At 39.0% G+C, this 22,625-nt stretch overlaps 1 protein-coding gene across 1 annotated transcript in view; it reads right to left on the bottom strand.

Annotated features, from left to right (window-relative positions):
• XKR4 (XK related 4) overlaps window positions 1-22,625 on the bottom strand; it is a gene marked incomplete at both ends in the record, with an annotated part of 219,766 nt that overhangs the window by 58,463 nt on the left and 138,678 nt on the right. The window contains one exon of the mRNA XM_084306946.1: window positions 20,150-20,349. Coding sequence (XP_084163072.1) covers window positions 20,150-20,349 — 200 coding nt within the window. The remainder of the gene's footprint in view (window positions 1-20,149; window positions 20,350-22,625) is intronic.

Genomic DNA, 22,625 nt, shown 5'->3' with positions numbered 1-22,625 from the left:
CTGGCAGCATGTACCTTCAATTTACTGATTATTTCTATCCAACATACATCAGAAACAACTTCACAGCTCAGGTCTCCTTGGCCCTATTAGCCTCCTTTTTATTTGATTTGAAATCACTCTAAAGGTAAGAAATCACACTAGCTGCTAGATACTATCTGTTAATTGCTCCTGCAGATAACGAGCACCCTAAGGGGCAAAAAAGGTTACAGGGCCTATAGAGACACATCAGAAATGCATAATGTATGCTTCTTCCAGCAGTTAATACAGCAATGTTTCTGTGTGCACACTGTACCTTAAGCTGTTCAGCCTCCAGCTTCTCAGATATTTAATTTTGGACGGTTCCCCATTAAACAAACTAGTGAGAGCTCCAAAAGTCTCTTCAGGGCTTTTTGTCTTCTAAATCCACTTCTATCATATGCCTTGCTAATTTGATGGTGAAAGAATTTCTTTTCCCTTCTCTTTGGTCCTCTCCTTGCTTCCCCATTTTCAGTCCAAAATAAGTGCCAAGTGGTGGAAAGTGTTTAAAATAATTAATTTGGCATCTTGTGCTGCTTGATTGCAAAGCAAGAATTATTAGTACAAATGAGCAATGCCTGTAGGACCTTTGATATAATTGTGGCTTTGTTTATGCTGACACAGTGTAATGTTTGTGTTTTGCCATTCACTCCCTATTAAGATCCCTGAGACAGTGAAGATACATCTACAGTATACAAGAGGCTTTTATAATTAGTAAAGCAAGAACCGCAAAACATAGTGCAGAATCTGCATGTGTCTGTCTGAGAACTAGGTAAAGCAGGCTCTAAGAATGGGCCAGATATTTCATATTCCATCCCTAGAAAAACTATTTTCTTATGCATGCCCCTTCCAGATCGAAAACAATACAGTGTTTGTAATAGAGGCACTTGCAAGCAAGCAGTGTAACTGGCCACTGAACATTTCTCCCTAACAGCTCTCTGAAACAGCTCATGTACGCCAGTGTTCCTGTGCTCTGTCCAGACGGTCTCACTGATGAAGTCTTGTGTATCTCATGATTCACTGAATTCAGATTGTGTCTGCCAATATGAATTAGACAAACCAGTTGTACAAGGGCACTCCCAAGGTAACATATCAGACCACCTTCTGTACAAGGCTGCAAGGCTGATCTTGTTGCAGGTGGAACAAGCTGTTCCTGCTACAGACAGCAGCACTCTGTCATTTTTGAGGGCAACCTAGATATTATAACTCAGTACATGACCTGTGGAAATATTAAGTCACAAACATTTGTAGTCTCTCATTGCTCCAGGCTTGACACACAACTGCTATGAGTTCGACCACAAGTTTCTGAAGTGTGACATCCTACTTCAATATTCATGCTAACCTAACTTTTAGCATTTTAGCATTATAGGATTCAAGATTTCTCAGACAAAGTAATAAAAACTCCTGGTATGAACACAAAGCCACAGGAAAGCTCTCTAAGCCACAGATTTTTCAAAGAGCTACCTTGCAGTGAAAGATGTAGAACAAGTGAATGTGTGACTGTTTCTCTGGGTTTTAGTCATCTTAAAGTCAGACACTGAAAATAAACTAATTACCTGGGCTCTGATTCTAGTTAGTGGAGAGATGTGAGCATGTCTGAAGGGCAAACCATCTCACCTGTCTTTCTTAACTGGCTACAAAAGTAGCTTAAATGGGACAACTAACTTTAAAAGAGAACTAAAGTTCTGTGAGATTAATTCTATCCTTAATCTGCAGTTTCCTTAGTATTATCTTCACAGTTCGGTAAGTTTTTTATATACATGCCCAGTTTTCTACAGTTGAACAACTCTAATCACATGGGCCAGTTTAAGTATCTTGTTACACCAGGATTTGTGATCTCCTGAACTGAAGGCTTAACACTGTGTGGCTGCCTCTCTTTGACTCCAGACTGCTTGTTTATGACACTACTTCTCTTTAGCTTTCTTGAGCAGCCACGTCAGTATTTTAGAGAGTAAATGGAAAAAGCTGTTCTAATTTCTTGGTATTTTCAAAAGAAATACATGGCATCATTTACTGCCGTGCTTTGTGCTGCATGTCTGACTAAGAGTTTGAATTATTTCTGCTTTCCTTTGCCTAAACCTTTTAAATTTATTTATTCTCTGCTGTTATTTACTGAGACTGTTTTATCTGTCTCTGTAAAGTGTTCTGGGACACAGATGGTATGAAATGCTCCACACATAATAAAGACTCATTGTTCAGGCAGCTCCCATGGCAGTTGATGGTAGGGATAACAGTACTGGGCCATAAATTGTATCAAAATTGTGTAAGCAGGATACTGTTGACATTTGATGTTCCCAATTAAAATAAATAAATAAATCAACCCCTCCCCCCCCCCCCCCTTTGTTTTTTTTTTTTGGCAGCTTCCAATGTTTCCTTCATATGAGAATCTAGGCAGCACATAGAAGCAGCTGACACCTCTCCATTTGTTGTAATGCTGATTTCAGGCAATCTTTTCTTCCACAACTGTCTGAGGGATAGTTAGTTTAAGACAAAGTTTTCCCTTTTGCTGACCTAACTATTCATGTTCTTGAATAAAACTCCAACTTATAAAGAGTTGTTTATGCAGAGCAGTGTCTATAAGAAGGTGTGAATAAAAAGCCAGCTGAAATCAATGGGATAAGACCAAGACCACATCCAAGCAAACAACAAAAAGGAGAATGTTGCTAAAACAGGCTCATTGGAGATAGCTTGAATTCTGGCAGAAAACACAACAAGCCAAAACAAACATAATCTCATTTAATATACAAGTCAGAAGAAGCACCTGAGCCACATGAGCAATGATGTTTGAAAGCACTGGCATGTTCTACCAGCATACATTTGAAATAATCACTCCCATTAACTGTGTGACGGTGGATGATGCCCGAGAAGCATAATTCAAACGCACTGAGCCAAACTGCACCCGAACATGAGCCAAGAGCAGTGCAAACCATTGTTTATCAAGAACCAAAGCTGAACCCAAACTGTTAATGTGAACTCTTTGTAGAGTTCCCTTGGACCTACCCTGTGCCAGGCACTGGTGCTGGGGAGACAGGACAGCAGACAAGCTCAAGGCTTGTCTCCTGCAGGACACAGATCTGCTCATCAGGGCCCACAGAAGTTTTGCCACTGACATATGTGGTAGGAGAGACTGCCTGCAATACCTACAGGTCTTGCAACACGAGTTATCCCAGGGGTTTGGCTGGAGGTGACCTCTGTGGGCAGTACTAAGCAAGGGTGAAGGCCATGCTTCTGCAGGCCGCTGTGAGGGCTCATGGTGCTGGTGCTGCAGGCATTCCAGGAAGCTGCTTTGGCTGGAAAGGAAGATACGGTCCAGGAGTCTTTCTTCAGTGTAATGTTGTGGAAGGACTTAGTCCTACGTCTCAGAACAGCTTTGAGTCTAACTTGTATGACGATGAGAATTGAAATAGTTTTGGTGGGTCAATTATGAACTTGCACTCGGCTGGCCACTACCTTTACCCGTTGGCCTCTTTCTTCCCCTCACAGAACAATATATTTCTGCTATTTTTGATCTCATTTTTCAGTATCCTTGGGTTATAGAACTTCATGGCAACAAGAAAGTATAATTTTAGCATATTTTAACTTTTACTCCATGCTCTCTCGATTTGCTTCCTTGCCTCCTTTTGTTCTTTTTCTCTTAAGCAGAAATGCAACAGAAACCAGGCACTGAAGAAAATGAATGCTACTCTCTGACAACAAAATATAGAGCCAACTGTTGCAGTCAGTTTTAATTTGTATTCCCTGGTGACACCCTGAAGTTTACTGGGACATGGAAACACTCTGGCTAGAACAATTTATGATCATGAACATAACTTTTTTTCTTTGCAATTGCTTAGAGGAAATGTAGAGTCTGCAGAGATGGATGCAGACTTCTGCCAAGTCTGAATAACTTTTAGGACTTTTCTGTGATCTGCAAAGATCCACACATAAAGAGAAGACAGAAGGTGATTACTTGGCCCCCAAAATGTCAATGGAATTATTGTCACTGACTGCAATTTGATCAGGATTTCACCCAGAATGTAACAGCCCTGGCTGGGGGAACAAATTAAATGAAAACAATTTGCTGTCTTCAGACTTTGGGATGGTTGAAGCAGTGCTGACACCACGGGAACTGCAGTGTGCTGTGGGGTTTGCTGAGACTGCAGCACACAGGGGTACCAGCCGAGTCACACTGCAGAACAGCAGCAAAAGCACCATGGAACAGGTTGTCAGCACCCCAAGGACTTGCCCAGGGGCTTGTGTTCTCTGTTGACTATTGCTCTCTGTGCCAGCCAATCTGAAATGAGGCTGGTATTCTATCTTAATAACTCTTCAGTTGTGCAATCATTTGTGGGGCATTCATGCTTCTGAAGTCCTCAGGGACCCATACTCCTAGAACAGGTGAGCACCTGCAGTGTAAACGCTCATGCCTTGGCAGGAGGACAATAAATTTGGTGCCTTATCAAGAAGTCTCTGATCTCAGTCCTGAGTCCCTCCATACATAAATACATGCCCTATTCTGGGCAGTTTGCCTGTTCTTCCCACACTTTGGACACAGATAGATGGCATATTTCTTATTTTTGTTGATTACACTTTTGTGTTTTATAACTAGGCATTGTTTCATTTGCTTCTTTGTGTTTTGTTGCAGGACTGGATCTGGTGGCCCACAGAGATCACTTCTAGACTAACATCCAACATTTCCTTAACTGTTAGGACAGGTCATGAAAAAACACACTGTGATTTATAGCATGACAGTCCCTGTAATGGCTTTGGAGGGCTCAATATATTTTAATGATTGTATGCAAAAGTACTCAGCAGCTAAAGCATTTGGTTTTGACAGGTGCTTTTCAAATAGGTTATCTGTTTGTAAAAGTCACCTCCCTTTGCTTCAAAATTTATGATATTGCCTTTAAAAGCAACATCTTCTGCAAATGGCAGGGAGGGAAAGGTGAGTTTGGGAGGGAGAGTGGAAGGGAGGACAGGGAGAAGGAGAAAATAGGGTTTGTCACTGTAGATTAATAAACCAGAGAATGAATTTTTGGGCAGCAGTGTTTAACTGGAGCCAGCATCAAACAGTCACTTTGAAAAACTAATAAACATTTTAGCATTCACTGGCAAGGTGCTAATGAACTTATATGTATGTCTTTATGTCCTTACAGAGGAAGCAATCAAAAACTAAATATTAGTTAGTTAATTAATACTACCCCTAAGGAAAGATTTTGTTCCTCTTGGCCATCTTATCAAACAACAAAAATGTAGACCTACTTACATGCAAGTTAAAAGTCGGATGGACACAATAAACTTCAAAAGAAAAGTAAAAATTAAAGAAAATCTGTGCTTCATACAACTCTATTTTTAAATATATATATATATGTATTCAAAATCCAGTAATGATTTTATGGCACATATTAACAGAGTCAAAGCAATATTCTAGGTTGCAAAATACCTTGTTACTGGATTATCATCAGACACAACGTCACAAGATAATCATGATTTCTTAGGATACTTTAAAAAGACTCACAAAAAATTTCATTTCTTTCAAGATTTTATGATTTCAGTTCCCTGATGGGACAGGCTGTAATTTGAGTTAACAGATACTTCGACAATTCATCTATAGGTATAAAATATATGCAAACACAAAACTGCAAACTTTTTTTGAAAGTTTTAAGTGCTTATCCATTTGAAAAGCACATTACCTATTTACATGCGTAACTATGGATCCCTTTTCCTAACTTTAGATACCCAATTTTAAAAGTGTTTGTCAAAATGTTGGGTTAGTGTATGTTACTGGAAGAAACAGGAATAGCATCCCAAAGACCTGATCTTAAAATCTGGTGTTATCTTCATTATATTCCAGCTTTCCCTGTATCTTTAGCTTCTCCCAGGCTTGGAAGTGAAGACATTTGGCAAAGTTTTCTGTACAGTTTCTGGGACAAGGAATTTTGTATCTGAGAACCATCTTTCTGCAGTCCTGCCAGCAGGGCTATTTTATTTCATGGCAGGTATAGCTCGTATGTAGAAAAATGTGTGCAAGTCTCTAACTGAAATTGTTTCCAAGTTGAGGACTCTGTTCTACAAATTACTCATGTTAGGACAGTTGTCTAACCATCTTCTACAATATCTTGCAATTCTACTTTTAACCTCTCTGTATGCAGAAATCTGTCTCTTCTGCTTTAAGGCTGAATAAAGAACTCTCTAGTTAGCATTATATCTTGAAATCAGTTCACAGTGTATACAGACATCAAGACTGTTGAAATGGGAGATATTTTTAAAAGTCTGATTTTCCTAATTTGTTCTGTAGAGCCAGTTTAAATACTTCTGACTGTATGATCTGGAAGATTTGATTCTGCTGACTATTCCCTATTTATGAACCCTGAAGTAGGAGGAAAAAAAAAAAAAAAAAAAAAAAGCCTTTAAAGCAGAAGATTTCCCCAAATTCCCCAAATGTAGTAATGGATGAACACAAGTCATATGTATTGGACCTGCACGCCACCTATTTCAGTGTTAACTGACAAAAGGCACTTCACTGAAAAGTTTGAGATTAACAGTTCATCTTGCCATGAAGAAAATGGATTTTTTTTTTCTCCTTTTTCTTTTTCTTTTTTTTTCTTTTTCTTTCTTTTTTTCCCAGTAGAAACTTCGAACTCTGAAAGACGTAAACATGGAAATACCTTCAGAATCGTTGGATTTTGAGCATTGACTGTTACGATTCTGAATATCATTAGTCTAAGATTAATCTAAGATTATTCAGTCCTCGGTCATTCTTATTGGTTGCTTGGCCTCAGTGATACTTTATGACACAGGAACATCTGTGTCATGAACCACAGGCTAGTGGTTTAAAGAGAGCACTTTCTCAAAACACACTTGTGGCTGTACCACTGTTCATGTGGCTGTACCACTGTTCATTTTACTTGCAGCCCAGTTCTTCAAATTTCGTTTAGCTGAGGTATGGCTGGTGTGTTTTTCTAGAGCTCATTCATTGCTCTATATGCTACATCCAGCTGATCTTTTCAGGAGAGCTTTTTCAAAGCTCCACCCATTCTCATCGTCTCATTTATGTCACAGCTTCAGGAACAATCACTGGACCCTATTTGTATTTTCCTACCCTTTGACATTTAAGGTTTTTCACACAGAGGTGAATTGGGATCTCTTTTTGGAATGCTCTGGGTCTTTGCCTGTGTCCTTATTCAAGCCTCAGCTAAAACTCATTTGTACAGCTGCTCAAAGTCATTGAAAATTGAAATTTAGAAGTGAAATGCTGACACCACCTTCCTCATTACAGCGTTTAGCTGCTTTCTGCCATGCTGCAATCAGCCCTGTATTGTAAGTGACTCTGTTGTGAGCATCTCTGATCTAAACATTTGTTAGCTTAAAATATCAATTCAATTGCAATCCATTATGCCCTGCTCAGAACGCCCATCTGGTTCCAAAGGCAGCATGCTGCCACACGATGTGCTACTGCGAAAGCATGGGCCTGATTCTGCCCTTGTTTATGCTGCTCCGAGTCTCAAGGAATGGCACAGCAGTAGCTGAAAGCAGAAACACCCAGAAACAGGTGTGGGGAAGAAGTTAGCCACGCATACGCCTACATAATGCATTCCTTCCAACTTGCTGTCCCAGCTTTGCTGCTATCCCCATTGTCAAGGAAAGTGTAATTCAAAGTCTGCAGAAAACACAACAGAAATAGAGAACACCCTGGACTTTTTCTTGAGGAGATGATTGTAACCCGATTTCTTTCCTGCTGAATTCACCATTCCAGACACTTTCTGGTGTTTCTGAGACAGCTCTTTAGAACAAAACCAACTCCATAGGAAAGGAAAGTAAAAAGATATGTTTTGAAGGAAATGCCAAGAAAAGGATATAAAATATTAATCACCTAGAAAAGTCACTTTATACTGCTGTTTTAGTGTCTATTGTGCTTGGAGGTGAAAACACCTGATTAAAAACCTCTAGATGAAAGTATGGCTCTCATGGCATGCTTACAAGGTCTGCTGGGACTTCACTGGATCTGAAAAAATGATATGGGGAGCAATTTTCAGTTTGCTGTTGCCTTGGACTTGCATTGCTTTATTTATTTATTTTTTTTCTTTCTGCTGAGCAAAACCAGCAAAAACCCCAGTTACTGAAGGAAGCAGTTATGCTCTGTGCTTTAAGTAATAGAGATGACAAGCTGCTACCAACACCCAGACAGTAAATGCTACTTAGGTTCAGAATCAAGATCACTAGAGATCTCTCTCTCTCTCTCTCTTTTTTTTTTTTTTTTTTTTTTTTTTTGTGTGGCTTAAGGACGTCGTGTTTATTAAGGTTCATTACCAAGAGCGACTAATCTAGAAGTTTAAAATGATCTGTGGATGCCTTTTTGTGGCATGAGAGACCTGAGAAGGATCTTATTTAACTAGATGGCACACGAACAGCTCTTTGCTATCTATGGCATGCCATCATTCCAGTCACAATTAACTACTCAACACATCTTACCACAGAGCAGGAAAGAGAATATGAGAGCACTGAAGGCACTTGTTAAAACCTGAGAACAGCCTGAAGTTGCATAAGCTTTCTGAAGGCTTTGGTGCAGGGGTGGCAGCAGATGGCTGAAGGAGGGCTACACTCAGCCCTTTGCTTGTCCTTGGGAAGGGGACAACAGCATGGTTCACAAAGCGGCCCCTGAGATACCACAGGTTTTAACAGGGCATAAGATAGGTCAGACTGGGGCTAGTTTATTTAATTTCACAGACTGAAATCTGCAGCAAATCAGGAAATCTGTTGTGAGTCACCTGACTGTCCGCACCACCTGGGACATACAGCAGCCTTGCAGAAGTTGCCAGAGGGGTTGCTGTCACATGCGAGTCTCAAAGACCTCATGGCCCCAGTGCCCAGCAGCTGCAGGATGTTCCTTATCACTCCCTTGGCCACTCTCTAACAGGGCCGCAAGGTTGCTGGGTCCAGCATTATTTTGCGGGGACACCAGGAGGGCCTTTGCAGACCTCTGGACCTCCAGAGGCCTCCAATGCCTGCTGGAAAGTGAAATGGAGAACTATTGCTGGGAAAGCTACATTGAGAGAGGATTCGGTTCATGCTTTGAACTCAATTATGTGAGAAACAGAAAATTCCTCTGCACCTTGAAACATCCACTGGGTGGTATACAGCATGCAGACGTAGTGTCTATTAAATGTAATGGGCTGGGATCAATAATGATTCAGTAGCCAGATATCATAGGATTCCTCCTGCCCAAGCTATTTAACTCATGAGAGCACACTGGCCACCTATGCACAAATGATATGCTAAATGCCTCAATTAGAATTAAATTCAGAAATTATTTCTCCCATTGTAGCACAAAACCCATTAATGTTTTATTTTTAAATTGTATTCATTATAGGGAGAGAACAGAATCCAGTTTACCACTTTATTAACTGACACACTACGAAAAATAACACCCACAGGGAAAAAAAAAAAAAAAAAAAAAAAAAAAGATTTGAAACCTATTGTCATTATAATTTAGTTAGTGAAACAAGAAACTAATACAAAATATTTAATGGGTTTGTATCCCCATTAGATTGGGTATATTGTCAAGCCTAACACAAAAGAAAGCTATTTAATAACTTTTGGTAAAACAATCGTCTTGTAAGCCCCAGTCCAGTGAGTAGTCTTTATTCCTGAAAGCAGTTCCACTGACTCCTAGGAGAGGGCTCCCACAGGGTGACCCTCCTGTACCATACTGAACCCTTTGTTTGAGTCTCACTTTTGCATAGGATATTATTCACTGATATTTATGAAACTCTGAGCACAAAACAGGAATACAACTGGTTTTCATTTAAATTCACCATTCATTATTCATCTAGTGTATGCATGACAGAAAAAATACTAATACCCATAACATAATTTATGGATACTCATTTCCATAGGTCACTTCATTACCCCTATTATATCCCATATACATCTAAACTTGAAAATCATACAAGACACATTTTAATGCATGCATTGCCACTTTGTCATGGAACTTTCAATGGAGCTAAAATCACTCTCAATGGGAAGAATTAATCTTCTTGTAAATTTTAGGAAAAAGAGCAATTCTGCAGGTAGGCCATAATGTACAAGATGAATAAGGGAGACGGATATCATGGATGGGCAAGGAAATGACTGAGAAAATGTTCGGTATATGTATTCAGAGTAAGGTTAGACATGCCTATTGTCTGCTTGACAGAAGCTTTAAAAGCCATTGCATGGTGAAAAATTCAAGTTAATTTTGATCTTTGCAGCGTGATGCAGTCTTTGGGTAAGAAACAATCATGACTAAAAGTTCTCACTGTTATATTAGACACAGAAAAGCTTTTTCTGTGCCAAGTGTACCTCACTTTTTTTTTTTTTTTTTCCCACCCATGAGTAAAAGTAACCATCATAGAAAATATAGTAACCCAAAGCATGAAACTAGGAATTTGTTCCTTGGCAAATGTGCTTTTAGCACAACATAAAGGGAGCAGAAGGATATGCCACTAACTTTGTGACATTCCCTAACAGATAAAATTCAGTGTGTAGGCAATATATCACACTTACAGAAACTCAATGCACTACTTTGCATCTTGTGCTGTCTTTACCACTATGTATGTCTTAGCAGCTGTGTGGAACCACTATTAAGATTAAAATGATTAAAATCCTGTAGATGACATGAAGTGTTTTTATTTTATTTTAATTTTTATTATTTTATTTTATTTTATTTTATTTTATTTTATTTTATTTTATTTTATTTTATTTTATTTTATTTTATTTTATTTTATTTTATTTATTTTATTTTTTTGCCATTCCTTCCAATTATTCCCCAAAGAATTTCCCTTCATAGGACCTCTGGGTTCATAATAGTCTTTAAGCCTGGACCCACCAGAGTGGAACAGCTGATGGGATGTGTTGGAGGGCAGGGCTGCCCTTCAGGGGAATCTTAGCAGGCTGAGATCCTCACAAAGATCCGCAAAGGTCAAAACAAACTCCACTGTGATCATGCCATTTTGGGACTTTATTTCCTTTCAGACTGGCATAATACTTTAAAGTTATTACAAATTATTTGCATAAAGTTGGACTCACAGTTAAAAAATATGACAATTAAAAAAATAGTGAAGGAGACACCCACCTAATATCTTTGGTAATCAGCTGGTTGTTTGCAGTCTTTTAATAGGATTGTGAAGCTAAACTGGAGATATCTGTATCTGAAATTTTCACTAATGTGGTCAGAAAAAAAAGGGGACAAAAACAGTAGCACTAAATTAGAGTAGCAAGTATATTAAGTCTTCCTAATACTGTTTTTAATTACCTTTTTCTATTAAAATGACACATTCAGATTTCAAGCTGGCATGTTATGAAGCCTTACTGTTATTACATTAGAAGAATAGTATATACTTCATTTTTCCTATGATTTACTGAGTGCTAAAAATGCATAATAAGTGGCAAAGCTCCACAAATATTATTTTCTCCATAATATCACAAACTCATACTGATATGCCGATATGGTATTATGTTGTTCTGTGGACTTTTTATGATGATTTAATAGGAAGTAAACAGAATCCATGGGATAAAGATACAGGCATAAACTCAGTAAGAAAGAGATTAACCAGAACATACAATTTGGCAAAAATGTTGGAGGCAGGTCCACTGTTGTTCCTGATGATGCTAGATAAATATTTTTGCTGCACTTAAATGGAAAGAAGATAAATATTCACTAATATCTTCTCTAGTTGATTTTCAGAGGCTGAAGTCCTGGACACTGGGTTTGTTGTAGATGTGCTGTGACAATACCATACTGCATATGTTTCCTCCTCTATATGAAGTTATACTGATATATTATAGCTGCAGACTGAATGCAGAACGATTAGGATATCTGGAAACAAGAACACACCAGTTGCCATATGGGTGTCACATCAAGGTATACAGGAATAAGAAGTGTGAAAAAAAAGTGATTAATGAGAGCTGTGGTCTGGTGAGTGAGACTAAAAGTGATTAGTGAAAGGATAGTGTCTAATGCATGGAAAATTGGATCAGTTAATTTAAGGAATAAGAGCAGTACTGTTGCAATGAATCTGGGTATCAAGCAGGAAAAAAAAAGCCATGGTCGTAGGACATGAAGTACTATAGTGTTACAAAGTGTACTACAGGGTTACGGAAATGTCATGGACTCATAATCACTCCCTGGATGTAGATACTAGAGGGAAGCTGGTAGTCTGGAAAGATAAAGGTAAAAGTGGTGTTTGGGAATGGAAGGGCAAACTGAAGTTTCAGAAAGGTATTGCCAATATAACAGATCCTGTTTGCAAGCAAAATTACTTTTGGAGAAAGATAGTGGGTAGTTGTTAGAGTTTGCTGTAGAATTCCGGAGTTAAATTTGGATATGGATAGAGATGATCAAGTTGCTATTACAGGGAGAAATTCTGTAGAGAATTGTCTCATTATGGGAGACTTCGATTCTCAGATACATGCTGGAGCCCAAATGCTACTGAAGACAGCCCAGATATTCTGGAGTGTGACAACTGACAGATTTTCTGTCAGAAAGCAGAGATGCTTCTTTCTAAACTTATTTATAGAAAGTATTGAGCTTGTTGTAGGATGGCTAATTGTAAAAAAATAAAATAAAAAATAGCATTAGATCATATGAATGTTTGTTCAATTTAAACAAACTGAAGAGATAAACAAAAATAGATACGTAGTCAGTCTATCTATAAGAAATTTAGGGAAATGAGTGAAGGCCACACAAATTAATTGTTCAGGGACTTCTTTGTGGAGGAGGCTTTGATTTTCTTTAAGTCAAAACAAAGAGGAATTTTTGGATCTTTTAAACTGTGAAAAAGGAAAAACTTCTAGAAAAGTCTCAGAAAATAGCTGTATGCAAACCCACCTCAAAAATGATGCCAAGATAGAAATGGAAAAAGGATGATCAGCAATAAAACAGTACCTTGAAGGTCAGTTTTCAATAAGGGCACTTGAATCAATGGATAAAATATAGAACCAGCTAATGGGAAAAGAGAACAGAAAATGAGTCTGTGTTACTGTAGATAGAAGCAGAACTCCAAACTTCACGTTGTCACTCAGTGAAACTAGAAAACCTCTGTTCTGGGATCCTGAAAGAGCTGGCATATGAAATCTTGCTTCTGGTGAGAAGCATCTTAAATTAGTCCATCCACTTAAAACTGGTATCATGTGACTGGAAATGTGATGCATTACACAAATAAAGGACTAAAACAGACCTACAATGAGAGCTTCAAAACAAAATAGTGTAGCTTTAGAGCAGCTTTTAAAGCAAAAACTAATTGAAGATGAAGGTAAACATATATTTCCCCCCCCAAAAAGGTAGATCATAAGAGAGCCACAGAGTGGAGACCAACTTGATCGCTTTCTTTTGTAACTTCTATCTCAACAAATAAAATGTGGGAGGTCTAATCTATCAAAACTTTGGTAGAATAGCTATTAACATGCTGGTGGGAAAATACTGGTAAAGTGTGAGAAGATGGGGATTAGTAGAGGATAGATAAGGCAAGTATAAGGAATTATCTTAAAAAAAATAAGGCACTGCAGGATTCTCTTGAAATGCTGTTGAAAAACTCTTGGACTAGAGTAGGATTACTATTAATTTTGTCTTTACTGATTACACTTGGAACCAATCTTTTCTGAATATTTCTCTTACTGACCTTGGTTTTACAAAGCAATATAAGGTTTTGGGAGACATGATCAATGTAGAAAAGGAAAGTGATACGTGGAAAATTCACAAGTACCTTGCAGTTTGGAAAAAAAAAAAAAAAAAAAAAAAAGAGAGAGTTGAAATTGGATTACACGTATTTAGTTGTTAATATTTTTTTTTTTAATGTAATTGAAGCCTCATCAGAGTGACATGACACCATGACACCAGAAGAGCCTGTGTGTTTTAAAGGATCATGAAATAACTAGCATTAACCAGTGCAATGTCTGGGTCAACAGGGAATTACAATTCTAGGTCATACCTAGTGAGATATTGCCGGTAGAAATATGAGAGTACTGGCAAAATGCAATCTAAAATAATCTATGGTCTTGGTCACCCATATTCCCCAATGATGAATTCAGACTGGAACTGATGAATTAAAACTTCAATGCCTATGAAGATAATCAAGAGAATGCAGAACCTCTCGTGAGATGAGAGAATGAACAACATAACGAATGACTTTCCTTGCAGTGTCTCCTATTCCCTAATTCTGTCTGTCTGTCACAACAGTCCCACTGGGTAGGGGAGAGAAATACAATGGTTCATCTGGAAGGATACATGCTTAGGCTGGCTAGTGGCTGGTGCCAAACAAAATGGATAATAGCTGAAATCTGCCTGCTTTTTCCCTTTGTGGAGGGTCTAATTTGTCTTTTTTTTTTTTTTTTTTTTTTTTTCCTTTTTCTCCTCTGACTAGCCTGTTGGTTTGTTTTCATTCATTTATTTTGCACAACATTTAAAGAAACTTAATTATCTTTGAGATTTCTGCTGTATTTTTATATTTGATTGAAATAGTACAAGAGTTTAAAAGTTGTTTAAAGTCAGGAACAGTGGACAGAAATGGACTATATGATCACAGAATCATCATTTCCATGGGGAACAAGTGTAAAAATAGGGATAGGTTAACAATAAATAGGGACAGACTACTGATGAAATTAAAAAGGCAGGACAGCAGCAGCAGGTCTCTATCAATCAGAGAATTAAACTTCCAACTGGTATATTGAGGATGGAGGATATAACTAGTTTTAAGATTCTAATCAGGTTATGAAATGGATTATATGACATGATTGCCTTCAGGAAGTCCTCTCTTGTCCTATCAGAAACACAGATGTGCTAATATGATAGCTCTATACTAATGAGTGCAAGACAACATTTTAAGATTTTCAAGGGGGACATATAGATCAGTTTAAGTTGTTTACAGATGACACATTTACTCCATAGTGTACCATATTTGTTCATCTTTGTCACTGAAAATCTGTTTTGCCGAGTTGCAGGCAGATTCTGTGGCTATTGCTTGTTCTGCTTTTCTTTCTCTATGGAAAGGCTGGGTGCTGGATTGCAGTGGTGCAGAACCTTGACAGCACAGAGAAAAGCAGTGGCAGCTTGCCCAGAACTCAAGCGCTGCACTTTATTTCCATACAAATATACTTTGAATTGTATAAGATTTTCCATCAGAATTCTTTTTCATTTATTTATTTATTTAAAGAGCACTGCAAATGTACGCAGCATTTTACACAGCAATCCAAAGTTGCTGTGAAGGTCACAAAACAAGAAAAAACCTTGTAAAGCACAGCATTGTCCTCACACACACACAAAATAAAATAAAATAAAAATATATATAAACTTAAATGACTTTCAGTTTATTGCACTGATGTGAACAGATTTTGAATTCCTGATGCTTGAGGATGAGTTTTGCCAGACGATTTTATAATGAACTAGCTAACACATAATTTCCTTCTGTCAGATAAAGCTAGGGCCTATCAGCCATGTCATAAACTACCAGCAATTCTCTGAAATTCTTGCACAGCCCAGGCAGGAAAAGTGACCGGTTTGGAGCAGAAAGTCTAGAGAGTGATCCTTGTTGGCACTGTGGACATTTGTGTGTCAGCACACAAACAGTGTTGGTGTTTCCAGCAGAGCTGGTAGAAAATGAGAAGATGGTTGGCCAGAGAGACTTCATGGAAATGCTGTTTCAGCAGAATCCAGTGGCCCCGTGAGTGTGTGTGTGGTAACTTCAACAAAATTGATGAATTTATGAACTGTTCCAAACTTCTCAACTTCTCATTTTCCTTCTGCACTACTGTCAGTCTGTATAAAGAACTGTAGCCTTATGTGATAAAAAACTTTGATTAGACTTTGATCAAAATTTGATAGCGACTTTGATAAATAGTACTGTATGGAGAAGCCAGGGCAAACTCCCCAGGGGCTGATGGAGAATAAAATGTCGAGTGCTGACTAGCCAGCATAATATGCAGTAAACAAGAATGAGAAACTAATCTATAATTTAAAAAATGTCTTAATTAATACAATATACATAATGAAATGTGTGGTAAATCCAGGGAGGAATCTTATCTATCTGCTCATCTAGGAGTAGCTACAACACCATGCCCTTGAATAAGATAGCAGTAAGTCTATGCTAACATAAAGGAGTTCCAGTAAGAACTGCAGGCTGTTTTGCTTGCTTGTTTTCACAAATGTTAACACAGGGAGTCTTTCTAAAATCAAATGTCACCATGGGAAAACCCAAAGAAATAAAAAGAAAAGCCCAAGGATGTTTGTCAGTCTGAGGGAATGGTTCCAAAATGATACGACAGACTGACCCATGCTGACCTTGTGTCCCCCTTCCCCTCCAGTGCTGGCACTATGAATGAATTTATGGGGTAATCCTATAATCCAAACACGTTCAGCTTTGTTATTTCATCTCTCTGTGGCCTGAAGAACCAAAGGTCCAATGAAGGGCCTGGTTGCCCAGCCCTGGGAGTGCAATTGAAAATATGGAGAGAAGTGCTCAAGCCCACAAAGAGTTTCAGATGTTTGGTACAGGCTTGCACTAAGATCATTTTGCTCACCCTGGCCTCTGGGATATTGCTGTTAGACTGTTTCTAGTAGCTGAACTAGCTGCAGACAATTTAGACACTTCTATCCACATATATGTCCTTATGCAAACAGATGGATGTAGGATGAGCATCAGTTGTTTCTGTGGACTTTCTGCTATTGTCCCCCACACATACAGAGTTGCCTCATTCCTCATACAGTTCCCACCTAGAATAAGGCTGTTGAAGCTAGTGACTCCCACCATGAAGCTTCTTAGATTACTTTTCTACAGAGTAATTACAAAAAAGGCAATGCAGTTTGGAGGTGCTGCTGGCTCAGCAGAGAAGCTGTCGTGGGAGTGCTGTGCTCAGAGCGCATGAAGAGAAAAGAAAGGAAACAGACTCCCACGAGGAAAAGAATGAGGAATTACTTATTTTCTAGGCACTTCTGTCTTCTAGACAGTAGATATTTCCTCAGACACAAAGGACCAGGATGGAAAAGGTGGAGGTAATAGGTAAAATGAGTGAGAGAAGATTAGCAGAGCTCCAGTTTAGTACAGCATCATAATGAACTTGTTTATCTTCTTGAGCAATTAGTGCTCAGAAATCATCAGCTTCCCCCATAACCTGTTTGATACCTTCCACTCTGGGAGGGAGTTGGCTGCTGGCTGCAGGCAGAATAAGAAAGATCATTGCCTCTAATTTTTCAAGTTTTGATGAAATCTCAAAGAAGAATAAAATTTGAAGTTAATAAGCATGATATTTTGATACCGTTTTATCAATATTCAAATTTCTTTGTGTACCAATGCCCAAGAATGAAGGCACTCTGTATTGACTGTCTATGGCCTCCTGCCTAAGCAATGTTTTGCTGCAGCAGTCACGGTACAGTGATACATAGTCCTTGCTAGAAGTTAACAATGCATTTTCTTATTTCATACTTAGGGATCCCAAGCAAGGATCTTAAAGGATCCTTGTGGTGCATCCTCTGGGCTTTTGAAATGGCCCTCCCTGCATTGTATGGAAGACTGAGAGAGAAGATTTGCATGCATCGCGTTACATTTTTCTTGATCTTCATAAGGACTTCTGCACATATCAGTATGTATTTTTACCTTTATTAGCAAGGCTTAAGGACTGAAAGAACCAGGAAAATGCACCTAGCCAACACCCATTACAAAACAGGGGATTTACAGCGATGCTGACAGCACTCTCCTGTTGGGAATGAGGCTATATTGGTGCATTTAGAATGGAATAAATGAAGTTTCATAAATAAAATATTTAACAGTTTTTCTTGTGGGCATTAATGGTGTTATATTAGAAATACCCTGCTTAGAGAACAAAACGTTTCCAGTATCACTTGCTCCCCATGCCAAATTTGTGGATTGTAATGCAAGCACACTTTTAAGGAGGTGGACTGGCAATGTCAGCACTTCCCAATTGTCATGATAATGCTATCCTGTGGGAGAGAGAGCTAAAGGAACGACAACAAAAAAACAAGCAGCTTTCTCTAAACAAAGAAAATCAATCAAAACCTCTGTTCATTGATCCTTGTTAGAAATATCTGTAACAGGCTCAGTGAGCAGACAGCTAGCTGAAGCATGTACAGTACGGATAGCCTTTTTAAACATCCAGCTGAAGCATGATACCACTGAGAGAAATTATGCTCTCCTTATGCAACCTCACAGCAAATCTGCCAACCGATAGTACAATGCGTTATCTTTAGCATTTCTTTAAAGAAGTACAGAGAATAGAAAAAAGATTTTCCCAGCTGGCAATGTATGTTAACATATTAAGTTTCATCAGGAGAATATAATGATATCACTGTTTAAGAAAATGCTACAACCTTGTTTAGTTTTCCTAATTTTTTTTTATATGGGGCCTTTTCTCCTGAGGTGCTGGAAGAAAATGGGGGAAGACAGAATCAGTAAATATTGTCATCCTTCTCAGCTGAAACGCATAATTATAGTTTTATCCCTTTCTAGTTTCTGATACACAGATTTTACAGAGTTGATTGCAGGCTTCAGGAACCATTTTTGCCTTCTAAATTGAAGCATTTCAGGTTTTCTCTAATTAACAACCATTTACAGAGTACATCACAGGCTTAGTGCCTACTCACCAGCCACATTTCTCTTAGACAGATCTGTTATTGCACAAAAATGAATGCGAGAGGCCTTCTGTATTAATAGTTTATGAAGATAGCTCAATTACAGCTGACCATACAGTATTCAGGCTATGTTAATCTCCTGAGTCTCTCTCTGGAGCATTTTTTTCTGGAGGGCCAAAGCTTCTTGAAGTGATAATACCATCTTTTGAACAATAAGGGTTTGGACTTGTTGGTGTGGGGCAGCAGCATTTTGAGAAATAGCTGTAGGAAGTTCTTAGGCTACTAATTAAAATAGAATCTTTGGCTTTCTTTTCCCCTTAAGGTGACAGAGTTTCAGATCTAAAGAAACAAAACTAAGAAACAAAACAGAACAAAACAAACCATCACAGGAACCAGGAGAGCCTGTACTGGACATCAGTTCAAAGTTGAGTAACTGATAAACCTCTGATCCATCCACAGGAAACTGCCCAGAATCAAGGTATTCACACAGTTATCCACTTTATTCCCAGTTCTTTTACACCTGAACAGTCTCACTGCATGTTTACTCATAATAAGCTGATGAGACTGAGAGCTTCTTGGAGCAAAGTACTGTCACAGTTCAATTTTGTACAGCGGCATGCACATGAATTTTCTTAAAAACAAATGGCAAAAGTGTTGTATTTCCTTCCTCCCTCTGTCCTCCCCCCCTTCTCCATTCCTCCCTTCCCCTCTTCACTGCCTTATAACATCTGTGACAACGGGATCCCAAGTTCTAATTCACCTCATTCACTTGCTGATAATTTCTGCCCACATTCAGCCATAAGACAAAGCAATGGTACAACATGAACGGAAAGCTGCCAGATATCCAAAAGTAGCATCAAAAAAGAAGTGGAGAATGAGGTATTTTTATACCCGTTCCAGTGACTGACAATCGCCTGGAAGGACATGTGCATGCATTTACCATTTTAAAGACGTAATCATGCTTGCTGAAAGCATCAGCCTTCGGAGAAAACCCAGAGCTTGAAGGAATGAGTGTTCTTGTAATGCTCAGCGGCTGACTTGTATTATTTCAGATAAACATGGCTGAGAACTGATGGACATGTATTCCACAGATTCTGGCACTTTCTTCACAGAGTATCTGCTTTCTGCTGTGCTGTTTTCTGTTTTGCATAATACCCTATGAACATCATTACTGGAGTTCGGAGGGTTTTGAGCATTCACAGAAAGAAGCATAGGGAGAGGAGCAGTAGTTTGATTGATGCAATTTTCACATTGGCCCGGTGGATAATCAGAAGAGCTCTTCTATTACAAGGATGTGCAGAAAGCAAAACATTGTAAATCCTACCCACAATCCAGGGCCAATAAGAAACGCTAAAAAACTCCAACAGCACAGGCTTTCTTGACAGAGTCATAGTTAACAGCTTAATAGCTTAATAGCAGCTAGCAGGCGAGATCTGGTCTTATGCAAGGCACATAGCAGTTTAAAAGGATAAATATGTATGTATAGGAATTACATCTTCCTAAAATGATAAAAAACAAATAGATTAAATGAACCCCTACCTTGGAGAGCCTGAAGTGTACGAGTCTGCACAACAATACAGAGCTGCAGGACCAGCTGTGGTGCACTTTCCAGAAACGTGGCTAGCAAATGCAGCATACTCACATCTGCATACTCATACACCATTTTCCAATAAAACCGCCATCTGTCATTCTCTCCACTCCGTCGACTCCGGATACCCAAATATATAGTGTGGAAATACCTAGAAATAAAAAAGAGAGGTTATAGAAAGGCAGAATAATGTTTTACTGCTAACACTTGTGCTTGAAAATAACCCACATTTTCCCAATGTAATGAATGTTTATTTAAAAGGAATATCATCCTGCTATTTATAATAGTTGATGTGATAAGAGTAAACTAGACTACAGACAAGACTTGCTTTCATAAAACTGTTTAAAAAGCTTAGTATTATTTTATTTGTTAAATAGTATTCCTTTCAAAGTCAGTTTTCTGAACTGAAATGTGAGGAGGATGTGTTGATTATATGGCCTCCCTCAGAGATTTTTTCAAATAATGGAATGAAAAGAAAAGCTGATTCTGCAATGGCCTCTACTGCAAAGACTACAGACTACAAAGAATGGAGCCCATTTCCAGTGGCTCTATGTTGCCTTGGAAGACCACCTGCACTGCCAACCTGGGCCCTTGCTATTGTTTAGAACATAGTCCTGCTTCTCCACAGCTCTAGTGAGTTTATTATTATGTTTCAGATACTGCAAAATGTATAGTGCTTTTTCTCATAGGTTGCTTGTTTTAGAAGGAGAGAAGATGTAGCAGTGAGCTTCTATTTTAGGAGAAGTGGAGATGTGGCTGTGAGTCCCCTTGGTGGTTGGAAATGACTCACTAAGAGCACTCACGTGCCACAGCAGCAGGGAGCAGCAGCAGGAGCCAGGAGCCCAACAGGCTGCTGCTGCTGATAGTGGTAACTAGCAGATGAGAGAAGTAATGGGCAAAATGCATGTGTCAGCTGAATTGTTTCTGAAAGCTACATCTGTCAGTCTGTAGGTCAGGCTGAGTCTTCTCCGGCCTCTCCTCTTTCAGATATGTTATTCTTCATTGTAACCATCCCACCAAGATCCTGAAGGAATTTCAGCTAAGAAATCTGTATTCCATGGTAATTCTTGGGTAAGATTTTCATCCCCAATCAGACCAAAAAAAAGAACAAAATAGAACAGAACTTTTAAAATATTCTGGAGTTGAAATCCCACAAGTTGTAGTTTCATATGTAGAAAAAAAGAATGATGTTCAGTTCCTGACAGAGCCAGGCTCGGCATCAGGTAGACCAGGAGCTCTCTTCTGGATGCCTAGAAGCCACAAAGTCCTTAGCACACAGTGGGTCCAAGTAACAGCCTTGGAAAAGGGAACCTGCAATGTTGCACATTGTTGAGGGGAGCTAAAACCTCTTCTGATACTTAGGCAAATAGATGACATGGGTCAGCCCTTGGAAGAGTGTCACATGCAAGGTTTTATGTCCTGAACAGCCACGTAACAACAACAACAACAAAAACACCCATTGCCTGACAATAGCTCAGATTGTCTGTCAGAACAGCCCAAGATTCAGTTGTCCCAGCAAATGACCACTGTCCTTGTACCCAATGCACATATCACAGCAGAGCAATAGCTTCTCTCAGGACCGTGCATCAAACACAAACAAGGAGTAGCACAAAGAACTGAGAACACATATCTGAGCCTGCAGCATTTTTGCTGCACATTGTAGCAGTATATAAGGAAAACACATTACATTCACACTGAAATTAGAATTATATCAGGTAGTTCTGAATTTTATCAAAGTTCCGTCAGGGAGTGAAGTAGCAATGAACGACTCAGAGACGAAGACCACAGAGGTACAGTAAGCAAGATATCAACCCCACCTCTCATGAAAATAAACTGAGCAGGTCCAGATGGGTTAGAGTATACTGGGATAACAGGGGCTCTCTGTGTCCTCAAGGTTAGGTAGGGTGAAATGACCTCATGCCCAGTTCTTGAAGAAGCTATGGAGGTGGAAAACCATCTTTTCCATATAGTTCTGCTAGTGTGGTCTGTTGGATCCCCAGGTTCTCAGTTGCAATCAGTTTAATTGTTCCTAGACCTTTCCCTAGTGTTCTGCCCCACGACAGGGACAGGTAAGACTTGTGTATCATTCTGCAGTTTATGTTTTGTGTTTGCTTTTGGCCTGTCGCATATGTCCTTTCAAGGGACGCACCTGGGAATATTGCACACAGTGGGGCAGACAGCATCTTCAGCATCCTTCTTTTGAGCTATCACTAACCCTTGCTATAAATATCTAAAGTAGCTTTGGCTGCCGAGCATTGTGCCAGGAGGCTCCAGCCCTGCCAATGGAGCCATCTGCAACTTCAGTTCTACAGCATTTGTGCAAAAAATACTTTTGCTATTATGAAAATGACAAGCTGTGCCAGGCAACATCCCCGAGGGTTCTTTACCTGCTCTGCAGAGTGGTTGTGCATGGCAAATACTTTGTGA

The sequence above is a fragment of the Netta rufina genome, assembly GCF_964035555.1.
Source record: "Netta rufina genome assembly, chromosome: 2".
NCBI classification, from domain to species: Eukaryota; Metazoa; Chordata; class Aves; order Anseriformes; family Anatidae; genus Netta; species Netta rufina.
This window is presented reverse-complemented; position numbering and strand designations above follow the sequence as displayed.